This window comes from Rhipicephalus microplus, chromosome 9, assembly GCF_043290135.1.
Source record: "Rhipicephalus microplus isolate Deutch F79 chromosome 9, USDA_Rmic, whole genome shotgun sequence".
Classification (NCBI taxonomy): Eukaryota; Metazoa; Arthropoda; class Arachnida; order Ixodida; family Ixodidae; genus Rhipicephalus; species Rhipicephalus microplus.
The window spans coordinates 50859044-50873659 of record NC_134708.1 but is presented as its reverse complement, the minus strand read 5'-3'; the positions used below and the strand labels follow the sequence as shown (position 1 = coordinate 50873659).

At 43.9% G+C, this 14616-nt stretch overlaps 1 protein-coding gene across 3 annotated transcripts in view; it reads right to left on the bottom strand.

Moving 5' to 3' along the window:
• Positions 1 to 14232, bottom strand: part of LOC142771777 (uncharacterized) — a 57061-nt gene extending 42829 nt beyond the window's left edge. For all 3 annotated transcript variants that reach the window (XM_075873640.1, XM_075873638.1, XM_075873639.1), the window contains exon 1: positions 9285 to 14232. In XM_075873640.1, the coding sequence (XP_075729755.1) occupies positions 9285 to 9289 (5 nt within the window). In that variant the 5' untranslated portion in view covers positions 9290 to 14232. The remainder of the gene's footprint in view (positions 1 to 9284) is intronic.
• Positions 14233 to 14616: the final 384 nt, after the last annotated feature.

Below are 14616 nucleotides of genomic sequence, written 5' to 3'. Positions count from 1 at the left end.
ACCCTCACAAACTATGAACGGTATATAAAAAGAAATTGGTACGAGTGAATAAGGAGCCAATTTAAGGCAGGAAAAAATATGGCCACATGAGGTGCCCTTACAAAACGATTGGCCCTCAGATAATGTCAAAGTAGAAAGACAAATCGAGTCAGCTGACGATACTTTTGTCACCCGACTAGTTCGATAGCGTGGCAAAATAACTTAAATTGGAAGGACGACAGGGCCAAATGAAAACACTACGGAACTATGGTAAGTCACCTACATTTTTTTTTTTTACTAGGCTAAACTCGCATAAAAGTAAGCATTACTTAGAAGACTTGCAAAAGTAATAGAGCAGGCATTACCAGCTACCCAGCCTGAACTAGTATTTGTAAAAACATGCGATTCCCTTACACCGTTGATTAAAGATTATATGCCGCAAAAAAGTCATTTCTTACATTCTTAGTGGATTAACGTGCTGCTAACTGTAGACCTGAATTCACCTGTTTCAATACAATCAATCAGAGGTGGCAGCTAGTGATCGTGTACGTACAGTCAACTGCAGATTTTTCGGACATGCCCGATAATTCAGACATCTTCGCGGCACCGCCACGAGCCCCATAAAATCAATGTATAAGAAAGTTTGAAATTTCGGACGCTCAAACCCCCCGGAGTTAAATGTTTTCGACTTTTTGACGCGACGGAAGGAAACCACCATGTCACACGCGATTACGATCGCATGAATGAGCGCTATGGTCTATGTGGCGGCATCTGTTGCTTGGACTCGTTGATCGTAGGCGGAGAAACACAAACGGCCTCCGAGATATATAACACTGGTCGTGTTTATCGTGCAAGGGTGCTTCGCTGACAATTGAAACTGTCCACCGGGAATTTTTTTGGCGCGAATAAAGTTCCTTTTGCTTTAGCGCTTGTGCTCGTGTCGTGCGTATCACTCTGGCTCTCGCGCAGCGCTCCCAGGAAGCGTTTTACCACTTCACACTAGAATTAGCCGTCACGCACCAATTTGGTCTGGCCCCGCTGGCTATCAATGGATAAATGGCTGTGGATGTGCCCTTTAGATGGACGGCGGCTGGCGCTACCTAGCCGTAATACTTAGTGAACTAATCACTAGATTTATCTTTTTTTTCTCCTTTAAATGGTGAAGTTGAGGACAGGTACTTTGGAGTGAAGAGTTTAATTTTTACTCGTGCCTTGACTTTAGTCACCAATCAAATAACTTTCTTCTAGTTAATTCTACCCGCCTAAACTCTATTTTGCCCTCTCTGTCCTGAAACCCAAGGAGGATTTAAAAAATTGCTGGAGTGGAAATGATTCCGAAGAAGTGAAGCCGTTCCTCTGGCAAGATGGCGGTTGTGGCGGCCATCTTACTAGGGGCATGATAAAGTATCACCGCTTAGCGATTAAAATTGAAGCGTTCCTCTCAAACGCCCAACGAGTTTAATGTGGGAACTTTTTCGGGTCACATAGTGCTCCAAGTGCGTTTTACAGTTACTAGTTTTCCTTAGTGAGCCTGTAATTGGGGGCAAAGTTCTTTGAAGATTGAGTTATCCATACTCGTTTCTGCGTGTTATTTCGTCGGGAACAGCTATCTTTTAATATAGAACTAACGTAGCATTTACATAAAATATCAAAGCCACTTGATCTTTAAGTGGGCACTATCAGAAAAGAACATGTTTCCGCCATCTTGGCAGTGGCAAAAGGTGGCTTCACTTTTGCTGGCAAGGCGTTGCGGGAGCTTCCACTCCAACAATTTTTCTTTAATCCTCCTTGCTGAAACCCCAGTGCTTTGAAAAACTCTGCGACATCATCCTAAACTATAGGGTGAAGCCCTTTACAGAACATTATCAAGTGTTTGGCAGTTTTCTCCTCCCCTCCACATGCACTGCATACCGTTTCTACACCTTCGTATTTGGCCTGATATGTCTTCTTTCGCAATACTCCCGTCCTCGCCTCAAACAGTAGAGAACTACCCCGACTATTATCATAGATACTTTCTTTGGCAATTTCCTGCTTAAAAGTTCGATAGATGTCTAGTGAGGACTTCTTAATCATGTCAATTCTCCAGATGTCGGTCTCCGTTTCCTTCACTTTTTTCTTAGCCGATAATTCTTTTTGGTTTGGCCCCCTGGTGTTGTCTAGGTAATCAACAGTCAATTTTCTGGTTCGCTTCCTCCATTTTGTATCGACATTCTTCATGTACAAGTAGCTGAAAACCTTTCTAGCCCAACGCTCCTGCCCCATTTCTCTCAATCGCTTCTCAAGTTTTATCTTGTTGCTGGCTTCCCTGCCCTCAAATGATGTCCATCCCATATCACCTTGTACTCCCCGATTTGTTGTATTCCCGTGAGCTCTTAAAGCAAGCCTACCTATTCCACGTTGCTTAATTTCTAATCTTGCTTGAACTTCTGATCTCATGCACAAGACCACATTGCCGAGCGTCAGCCCAGGAACCACGACCCCTTTCCATATTCCTCTCCCAACATCATACCTATTGTAATTCCACAGTGCCCTATTTTCATCACTGCTGCATTTCTGTTACCTTTAGTGCTCACGTATATTTCGTGTTCCCTTAGGTACTCGGTCCCATTGCTTATTCATACGCCCAGATATTTGTATTTATCTATTATTTCTACCGTGACTTCCTGTATCTTAAGCTAACAACCTTCATTATATCATTAAAAATCATGACTGCTGATTTTTTTTCACTGAATCTGAAACCTAACCTATCTCCCTCATTACCGCAGATGTCCATCAATCTCTGCAAATCTTCCTTGTTGTCGGCCATTAGCACTATATCATCTGTGTACATTAATGCTGGTAGTGCCTGACCAACGAGTTTTCCTTGTTTGACGAAAGAGAGGTTCAAGCCAAGTCCACTTCTCTCTAATTTGGCCTCTAATCCTTGTAGCTACGTCATGAATAACAAGGATGAAAAGAACACCCCAGTCTAAGCCCCCGTTTCACCTTTGTGGGCTTGGATACCCGTTTTTCCCACTTTATAACTACTTGTTACTTTTATAGATTTCCTTTAAAAGATTAGTAACTCCACCTTCCACACCTAGTGTGTCCAGTATTTCCTGCAAGTCCTCTTTAACCACGCTATTGTACGCTCCCTTGATATCCAAAAACGCTAGCCAAAGGGGCCTGTGTTCCTTTTCTGCTATTTCCATGCACTGCTTCAGTGAGAACAGATTGTCTTCCAACCTCCTGTGTTTTCGAAACCCATTCTGCAGTTCCCTCAGCACCACCTAATCCTCTATCCATGCCTGCAGTCTTTTCTTTATAATCTGCATTGCCAGCCTGTAGACCACTGATGTCCCTGTTATAGGACGGTAGTTGTTTATGTCAGCTTTGTCCCCCTTTCTTTCATAAATCATGCTCATCCTGCTAAGTTTCCATCCATCGGGGACTTCACCATTGATTATTGTTCTGCTCACTGCCTCTCTCAAAGTCTGTTTAGACTTCGGACCCAATGTCTTTATCAGCATAATTAAAGTGCCATCTGGGCCTGTTGATGTAAAATTTGGAACCCTCTTCTCAGCCCTTTCCCACTCTCATTGTGAAATCGGAGCCATTGAACCACTTGATCCATCCTTGTCTATTGTGGTGCATAAGGCACTTCTTTGTTGAAATTTTCTGTCACCCTTGTTCTTATATATTGAATAGCTTCGTCCCGTTCAAGCCTAGCACCTTGAGCTGTAGTTATAAACCTCTGCTCTAGGGTTGTTTCATTCCTTAGGGATTTTAGATGGTTCCAAAATTTCACAGCTGCCTTTCTGTCCTTTTTATGTACTTCTGCTAGCCACTGAGTACCTTTTCTTGTAATATTTTCATTGATCAGGAGGGATGCTTCCCTTCTACAGCTTAGAAAGATTTCCCATTCTCTTTCAACATCATCTGTCGGTTCACCCCGCTGCTTAGCATGTCTGTGTTCCCTAGAGGCTTCCTGAGGTTTTGCTATGGCTCTCTTAACTTCCTCATCCCATTAACTCTTGGGCTTGTGTCTTCTTTTCTGGGGTGACTTGTCACATGGCTTAGCAAGATCTAGCCTAAACAGTCTAATTAGACTTGTGTATGTATACACTGTTTTATTATTCTCAGTGACTATTTTCTCAATTTGTTTAGTAGCAATTTCTATTTGCCTTTCTGAATGAAAATTTTCCTGTAGCTGCTCATCTTGTCTCCTTCCCACTTTTTCTGCTCTTCCAAAACTTAGCTTGATATGTTTGTGATCACTACCCAGACTTTGTGAGCCACCTTCATCTATGTGTATTCCCCTGAGCTTATCATACATTCTATGTGACATCAGTGCGTAATCTATCGTCGACTGCAGCCTTCCTACCTCCCATGTTAATTGCTCTTCACAGTTCTGAGTACTGTTGCAAATGATCAAATCATGCCTTTCACACATATCCATGATTATTCTGCCTGTTGAGTCAGTATAGCCATCTATATCTTCAGGAAAGGCTACAGCGTTGGCTTTCGGTCTGCTGTCGGAATGCTTGCGGACGCATGAAAGGCAAAAATCCAAGACACGCTTCGCAACTGCTTTCGCCACGCGGGCTTCGTACTCGACACAGAGGCAGCAGGCTTGCCTGAAGAAAGCGACAGCGTGACTGACTTGTGCCCTCTCATGGAGGATATTATCAACGACCTCCGCTCTGCTGGTGCTTCCATGACCACGGAAATAACTTTTGAGCTGTTCGTCGACGCTGACATTGAACCCGACTTCTGCGCAGAGCTAACCGAGGACCAAATAGTAAGTCAGGTTATGACAGATTCAGACAACTTCGATGTCGAAAAAGAGGAACCAATGCTTGTGCCACCTTTGCCCGCCGAATTGATGCGAGCATTGATGACACTGTCAATGGTGTACAGTGATGACATGGCCCTTGCTCAGATCGAGGCGAATATGATCACATGCAAGCGGAACGCCGTTCAAGCAAGGATCAACAAGTTTTTCAAGCCACTGCAGCTCTAACACCGGCTGCCTGACGGCATCCGCTGTCGGCTGAATGCTTTTTTTTTTCAACAGCTCTTTTCAGAGCCACCCCACTGATACTTTGGCAGAGTTCCGGAAGTCTGGTACTTCGACAGTGACACTCTTGATCCGAGAAATATCAATGAAATGGTGCATTTTTTCTTGCATTGAGAAATATTAGCAAAATGGTGCGTTTTTTTTTTCTAGCATTCATTTTCTCGGACTGCCGGTATTTTCGGACGGTTTTTAGCTCCCTAGAGGGTACGAAAAATCGGCAGTTGACTGTACTGCCATTTCAATCTCCGACTCATAACTGAACAAACTGCGACATAACAGGACAACGACACAAATTATTTGTATAGAAAGGCTGGTGGGATCAATGTTACGACTTCTGAAGCTAGAAACTTCTTGGATGTACCGCAGAAAGGATAAACACAACTGACGACAGGATAGAGATCACACTTGAACCCATAAAATATGCACGGAGTTTGCAAACAGACATTTGTGCCCTTGACATCAACCAATTTCCTAGGTAATACTGCAGTTGCAACAAACAAAACTTTCAATTTTATTATATGGGGTTTTATGTCCCTAAACAATGGTATGATCATGGAAAAAGGCGTAGCAATGGGCTCTAGAAGTTTTGACTATTTGGCGTCTTTTAACAGGCACTGACGTAGCACAGTGCGCGGGGCTCTTCCATTTCTCCCCAACTGAAATGTGACTGCCACGGCCGGAATCAAACCCGCGATCTTCTGGTTAGCAGCTAAGCACCCTCCCCACTGTTCTATCGAGGCAGACAAAATCACATTTTCAGCAAGAAATTCAATGTAACTACTGTTACGAGGGGCGAGGCCAACACAGTGCCGAAGGCGCCACTGCTACGAAACTCGCCGCTGCCACCACAGTTACGACTCGCACCGCCTCCCACACTGTTGCGAAGTGCGCCAAGGTCACCAGCCGCCAAGGTCACCAGCCGTTTGGTAGCGTTTGGTAGCGCAAGCTGAGTGTCTGGACGGTTCCAGGCACTCAGCTCGCGGCTGGTTCTGTGAAGAGCTGATAGACGAGCGGACAAAGCGACGGTGAGTTAAGGCAAGATTTATGTACAGCACACAATAGAGGCGTTACATATTTGGCACTGCGGCCGACAACTTGTGGACTCCAAGAGCCGAGATGTCTTCTCTGTGACGCATACGTCGGCTCTTCTTCGACGCATAGTTGGGTGCTTGGCGAAGCGCCGCTTGTTTTTTTATAAGCCCCGGGCTGATGCCTTACGTCAGCAATTTTCAATAGGAACTGCTGCTCGGTAACGTCAAAATCGTCCAATTGGGACCCACGCTGGGTGGTGTCATAATCCTCCAATCCAGAGCCGCTGCGCTGGGTTGCACCCAAGAACTAGTGAGATTGCCATGCATTGCATAAGACTCGCCAGACTGGATGGCAACGATACATCATCGGGTTGGAACTGGACCTATTTGTAGAGTGAGCTTGTCGTGCGTGCGCAAGACACGCCATTGCACAGGGCTAGGTGACGTCGTTGAGGAGAAGACATCAGGCGGGCTCGCTCGCTGGCATTGATACATATTGCCTTTGCAGAAGCAATGGCATTCGGTGTGGACTCCCAGGCGTAACAGCCCCTCCGCCGCCAGACAATGCGCCAGAAAGACGAGCTGCTTCCACGTGGCTCGGATGTGGGCGCACTCATTTGCCAGGTCCCTTCAGGTTCGCCTCCAGGGCCATGGGGAAGATGTAGCTCCAGGCTCATGTCCGTGAACACATCCCATTCTTGAGGCTGGATCCCAGCTCCACTGGCTTGTCGCCAAAACTTGTCGACCAGTTTCGTGAGTCACTTCAGACGATTTTTGGTCTCAGCACTTGTCGATGGTTCTGCAACTTATCCAGAACAGTTCCAGTAACAGTAACATGTCCCAGTAAGACACCTCGCCGCACCTTAGGGTGACATTTAGCCGGTTTCGCGGTAGGACAAGCTTCTTTCCATTTGTTGAGCACGACTCGTAAATGCCCTACATGTTCTTCCCAGCTATTCGAAAAAATGACATCGTCAAGATATGGCAGAGCGAACTCAGAGAGGCCATTAAAACGCGGTCCATTGAGCCTGAAAAACAAACGGGCGCATTTTTCAATCCAAAGCTTAGCTTAAGTGGACGATACATTCCGAATGGAGAAACGAATGCAGCATAGCGACTAGCACGCTTCATAAGGGGGACTTGCCAATACCCTCACACGAGGTCTAACGTGGAAATATAACTAGACTGTGACACAGCTTCTACCCTCTCCTCTAGATTTGGTATCGGGTAAGTTTGGTCTCGAGTTATGGTGTTAAGATGCCGATAATCGATGCATGGCCTAGGATCTTTTCCAGGCACTCATACCAATATTAGAGGGGATGTATAGTCACTCTTGCCCGATACTATGACTCCCAAGTCCAGCATTTTATCCATCTCCTCTGATGATCTGCTTTTGCACAGGGTAGACACGGCTTGCTTTGGATTGGCTCCTCACAAGACAGCTCGATATCATGTTCGATCACCGTCAAGTCTCCGGGACGGTCCAAAAACACGTCTTTAAACTAGGAAACAATCCTCCTCAAGTCCTCCTTCTGGACTTTACTTAACCTAGGCTCTAGGTTCAACTGCTCCAAGATTACCTCCGATCCCTTTTCGATTACATCACTAGAACTCAAAATTTCTGCTCCCTCTTCTTCTGAAGCATTAAAAAGCAGATTTACAACCTCTTGACGTTAAACGTATGGTTTTAGCAAGTAACTGTGGTAAATTTTGTTTGGCCACTTTCTTAATTTCACTTCATAATTGGTATCAGAAAACTTCGATGTTATTTTGGTGGACCCTTCCCAATAAACCTCAAGCTTGTTCTTTTTGGACGGCCGCAGCAGCAATACCTGAATACCTACTTCAAAGGCGAATTTCTTCAAGGATTTGTCGTAGCACTCCTTCAACAACACTTGTGCAGCCTTCACGTGGCTTTCCACAAGATCTTTCAGTTTTCCAAGCCTCTGAAGGAGGTCGAGAACATATGCACCTACATTAGGGTCCTTATCAAACCCCTCCCATGACTCGCGTAGCATTCACAATGGTGTTCTCAAACTCCTGCCATACACAAGCTCTGCAGGGCTAATACCAGTTCTCTCATGAGGAGCTAATATCAAAGCGAACATAGCAAGAGAAATACACGCTTCCCAGTCGCTTTTGTGCTCATAGCAAAGAACTCTCAGTATCCGTTTCAGAACGGAATGCATACGCTCTACCAGTTTAGATTGCAGGTGAGGGATCGTGCTGTGCACTACTTTTATTCCGCATTTATCCAAAAAGGTAAAGGTAAGGCAGCTGGTGAAGACACTACCGTTGTTGCATTGGATTTCAGATGGAAATCTGACACGTGCGAATATAGAGACCAGAGCATCCACGACATGAGGAGAATTGAGCTCCCTAAGTGGTATCACTTCTGGAAATTTTGTGGCTACACAGAGGGCCGTCAGGAGGTACCGACAACTTTGCCTTGACTTGGGCAATGACCCGACGATATCAATTACTAGCCGCCAAAAGGTTCTGTGATAATCGGCACAAGCTTCATAGGTGCCTTCCACTTGTTCGTGTATTTTCCCGCGCTCTGACAAGTGCCGCATCAGTGTACTAAGTCTTCGATAACCTTCATGACCTCAAGGATCGCTTGCTTTCATTTCGCACAGCCAAAAGTAAGACCAAGTTCCTCACAAATTTCGATGAGTTCCTTCACATTAAGGATCTCCATCGTTCACACTAGCCTCTTGCTGTTTGCTCCTGTTAAGAATTTACTTGCCCTTCTTACTATAAGTCTACTAGAAAGACGCACAAGCTATTTCTAACACTACCGTGTTTACACCCTCGGAACGAACATTGGTTTTAAAGCGCCTTGACTAGGCTGAATTGATTGATATGTGGGGTTTAACGTCCCAAAACCACTATATGATTATGAGAGACGCCGTAGTGGAGGGCTCCGGAAATTTTGACCACCTGGGGTTCTTTAACGTGCACCCAAATCTGAGCACACGGGCCTACAACATTTCCGCCTCCATCGGAAATGCAGCCGCCGCAGCCGGGATTCGAACCCGCGCCCTGCGGATCAGCAGCCGAGTACCTTAGCCACTAGACCACCGCGGCGGGGCTTGACTAGGCTGAAAACAATCAAAGCTCACTCACTAATGCTTCACACAGCCCTTCTCTAAACTACTACAACCTGAGTTAGATTAGTCTAATGAACTGAGAGAAAAACATCAGGCACTCACCGCATCAATGCCGCTGACACCGGCCGATCCCGCAGCTGCCACCACAGTTACGAGGCGTGACACCAACTATTTCCTGAATGCACCACTGCTACGAAACTCACTGCCGTCGCCACGACTGTTACGACTCGTACCGCCGCAGACACTGTTGCGAAGTGCGCCGAGATCACGGGCCGCGAAGGTCATTATCTGTTTGGTAGCGTGTGTTTCTCAGCTCGTGGCTGCTTCTGCGCAGAGCTGAGAACACTTGTACCAAGGATGCGCTTATATTTTTTCATATAAAATAACGTTTTAACAGACTGTGTTGCATTAGCGCACTTCTAATCCCCCAAATAAAAGCGGACTGTCGGACATCACTGTTACCATGCCAAAGGTTGACAGCTTTTACTACGCCGACACAAGTACCATTAGAGCGACAGTGGCTAGAGCAACACTAGCAACCACAGCCTACAAAAGTTTTCTGCCATCTCAGAGGCCATGCTTCTGCTTGGTTGGTTCAACTGGGCTCTGCTAGATGGGACCGCCTATCCAGCCTAATTAGCTGAAAACTCTGCTTTTGAACCACTCGCACTATTCCCCATAGTAACGCCAGGCAGTTTTTTTATATAAATCAAGCCGAAATGGACAAGCATCACTCACTTGATGCACAGAAACCTTTTTATTTATTGCAGCTAGTTTGATTAGTAGTGAATAATATGAGCCAGACACTCTCATGTCATCAAGACCATTTTGCAAATGCCCCACTCGTGATGCATGTCAAGTGATACATTTAGCTTGATGTCTTGCTAAGCAAGGAACTGCTGTCAATAATATTGCTGCTTTGGATGTCATACATTGAGCATTCACTCCAACATAAATCATCATTTGCCTTTAGTGCCCCTTCAAAGCACCCCATCGCAGTTCTCCAAGCGATGCATTCACATCTTCAATGCACCGGAATCATCTCACTCCATCAATCAATCAATCAATCAATCAATCAATCAATCAGAATTTATTTTGAGCTTCAAAGACATTCAATGGAGCTTGGTGGGTACAGACAAAAAAGCCACAGATCAGCCTTGACAGGGTCCTTAAGATCGGGCTTGGCAACCGTGGCATACAGAATATACAGTAAAGAAAAAAAAAACAGGCACGTGGCAGTTCTTTTCACTGGAACATAAACGAGCTAATAAAACTGAAAATTGTACACAGTAGAAAGGGAAAAAATGTACACAATAAAAACGAAAAAAAAAAGCAGAGACATTCAATGATACAGATCTCAGTTTCAACGTTCTTTTAAAGAGTTTGCAATGTGAAAAAGCCCAGATGCAAGAAACAAACTTTCAACAAACGAACAAACATGCGCTATGCGCTCTTTAGTTACTAGTGACGGCAACCTGCTCACAATGTCGCAAGTGCACATTCAGGACCACATAAGATTTGGATACACTGGTTAAATTGAGGTATATTCTTTTTAAGGAAGTATGCATTGTTACTGCAGGAGCACAAAGGCGCAGTGGAAGAACCACGTCGGGGATTTGAAATGCTATGCTTTCGGATATCGTAAAGTACACAAAACTGGTTAGCGATGCTAAGATATACCGGAGCTGGCTTGTGACTACTGGCTTTATAATATGTGCTTAAAAAGCATGTTCAGGGCACAAAATCCATACAGAAAACATGACATAAGCCTAAGAACGGTTTGGAAACACTTAAAAAACTAAGTATTTTTAGGTACTCTGAACACCGCCACAGTGACGATGACAAACAAATAAGAAAAGAAAGTATTACATAAGAAAACATGTACACTTTCAGATAAGCAACAGAAGTGTAGGTTAAGCAGAAGCTCATTGTGGAAAAAGTTGAGCTAGGAGACCATGCCGGACACTGTGTCTGTCTTCTGAAATTGCATTTGGAGTGAAAAAAACAGAGTCCAAGGCAGCAATTCACTCGAGGCAAGGACTACTAGCCATTGCAGGCAAAAACTAGATACAGGGATACCTTAGATTGACAGCCAACTAAAGCCTTTGAGTGATGAAATAAATACCAGCATCTAGGTGAGGATAATTATGTGAACCATTAGGGAAATGAAAAAAGTAACTATTCATTATAGTTTAAAAAAAGCATCCATAAAAAAATGGGAGTTTTCTAAATTAATCGGCTTTTCTTCTACAAAAATACACATGCTCCTGAAGTTACAGAAACTAGTCAGACTTTGGCAGAAATAAAGTCATTTAAGGAGACACTAAAGAGCAAAACTATTTTGGCATATCAGTAAAGTATGACTTCACAATCCTGAAAACACCGCTATTACCAGGACATCATGCTTAGTAAGTGAGACAATGCGCAAAAAAAAAAATGCGGGTGGTGAAGTCTCTTTGAGATTCGACACCAAACACAGTGACGTAAGAAATTTTGAAGGCATCTACTATGTAGCTTCCAATTGATCAAAATGAAGTACATTTTAATCTGTTGGTGCCACAGACATAGCAAATGATGTTTCAGAAAATTTTGTCGAGCCAATGACCGGTAATACATTCCGAGTTTTTTTTGTAACGCGGAGGTCTTGGCGCGAAATTTAAAAAATGCCAGGCCTGCGCGGAAGGTGCAGCAGAGTCACAGCAAAAGCTAGAAGAGCGGCCTTTCAGAGCCTTTTCTAAACATTCATTGGGTAACTGCTGCGGGAACACTATCTGGAAACTCACTACAGCATTAATAATAATCATTTCTGGCTACTAGACCAGCATTCGCTATGTTCTTCTAAAAAGCGTTGTATCCGATAAATACTTGCACGGAATTTTCTGCCAATTCTTCATGCAGTGGTTGACGATGATGAGGAATTTATGCCTCAAGTGGGTGAGTGCCACAGTTAATAGGTGATCAAAAATAAGCTTTTGTGGAGCATTGGATGCCCCAATCCTTATGCTATATTCGCATTGTGTGACACCTCCTTGTTTTTTTGCTGTTCTAAAACACTTTATTACTGATATTAACACAATTCCTTTTCCCACATCCAGCCTGCCTAAGACAAGTTCCAAAAACCTTTTTCCTCAATGGTAGAATATTGAGCTGGCACGCAGCGGACCTTGGTTCGAGCCCCACTGTGTCCTTGGTGCTAGGTTTTTTTTTTCTTATTTCGCTATAGTAGTTACGGACACTGGCGGCAGCGGACAATTACATCGCTGCATGTGACCCGAGTTTTGATCTCATAACAGCTTTAATAACAGCTTCAACAAAAAAAATGATGATAGTGACAAACTTATGATAGTGACAAACTTATGATAGTGACACATACGGCATTAGATTTCTCAGAGTGCAGTTTTTTTATGTAAACCAAGTCCTTGTTCCTCTTTAGTGTCCCTTTAACATGTCCCCTTACAATGCTGGCTTGAAAAATTTCATAATGTACTATCAGAAGAAAATATGTTACACTCCCTTAGACTACCCACCGACATACTCCCTAAGGACAACGCAAAATCAAGGTGCTACAACGTTGCCAACATTCAAGGAGGCAATCCTAAATGTGAGCATGACCGCTACTGGGCCAATGGGTGAGTGGCATGCCGTGCCACAAATGTCACTCACAGCATGCTTTCAAACAGGACGTGCAAAGCCGGCTGTAGAAGCTCCGCATGTGGACTTGGCTTCAATCTTGACTGCAGCTTTCACAGAAATTGAGCAGGCAGAGGGTGGAGATTGTTGGGAAGGCACTGGCAATGTTTGAAGCCGTCAAACTGATTGGGCGCGGCTTGAGGAGCTTTCAAGGTGCTGGCGGCACCACAGTCTAGTTGGAGTTTTCATGCATGCCTAAAACTGTTGCACCAGTATTAAACGAAAAGTTCTAAAACACAAGTAACCTATTCAAGCAGTTGTCTATTCTTACATCTGTGCTGGGTCAAAATAAGCGTCACTAATCAAAACTTAACCCTGAAAAAGAAACGAAACAATGACTTGTAGAACTATCCACAATTTAGAAAAAATTGCTCACATCATGCTGAAAAATACACTTCATTGCTAAGACGTGTCGGTGGAGGGATGAATTAAATGTATATCTGATATTGGATATAAGATGTTGGACATCCGATTTCGGAGCTTGTTTTCCTATGAGCGCTGCTTTCCATCAGTCAATAACAACGCCGCACAAACACTCAAGGCACTGTAAAAAAGACGAGATTTTCAGTGAAACTATACAACAAGAAATGTAAGGCATTCCGTGTGAATTAATTTTGAATATCTCGACTCTTTACTGCTTTCCTAAATTTAAGCACACCATTGCGCACGCCAACTCCGTCTTAAGTACAGTTTAAGTACGGAAGTGTCACAGTTAATGCGATATTATTATTTCTATACAGTCGTACCACGACCAGATAAACACACCTAAGGCTCCTCGCATAATAGATAAACTACAGTGCTGTAGTTGGGCATAGACCCTCGTTTTCGTTCACAACCGAACCCCTAAAACGCGGCTAGCAGACGACGCACGGGGCAATCCACACTTGCGTGCTTCAGCCAGTTGCTGCCAGGCATTGACGCCGTTCGATCTCGCGGCCAATCATAGTGTGCCTCCAAAAGCGTTTCGTTGGCTAGGTATCCCCTTCTGACAAAGACTGCAATGGATAACAGTTCCACTCATCAACTGCGTACAAGGCAAAAGCACATAGACCCAGATGCCAGAAAAGCACATCGATTTAAAACTTGAAAAGTGAAAATTATTTGAGCCCGGTCAGAAAAGACAACGGTCATAGATTTAGAGAGGTATGCTTCTTGGGCACTGCGTTGCCTTCAGCCGCCTCCGATGCAGCGTAAGTGTGGCAAAGAGGCTTTTCCATGGTTTGTAAACTTTCGTGGTCGACTCTACATTTCTACTTTTACACAACAACTCAAGAAGTCAGTACTAAATACGGCGAGAGGTCTTTTCTTCATGTTAACATTAAAATATTTATCGTTTATCAATAATAAAAAATGCAACATAACATTCCCTCTGTTTTCCTATATATATATATATATATATATATATATATATATATATATATATATATATATATATCTGTGTGTGTGTGTGTGTGTGTATGTATTCATGCACACATGCATGCACACACACACGCACACGCTGTTGTCTTTGAGTTTATTCAAGCAAAGCGACATTTGCATAGTTCACTACACAAACGTTGGAGCGGGCTCACGAATAAAATCAACATATGTAGCTTTTTAAAGGTACATAATCTCATGACATCAAGGCAAACAAACTATGACAAATATAAAAGCAATACCGCCTTATGTCGAACAAACTACAACTACTTCGAGAACCATGGTTTAGAACCCAACCAAGCTGAAAGTTTTTTCATCCACTAGGGAA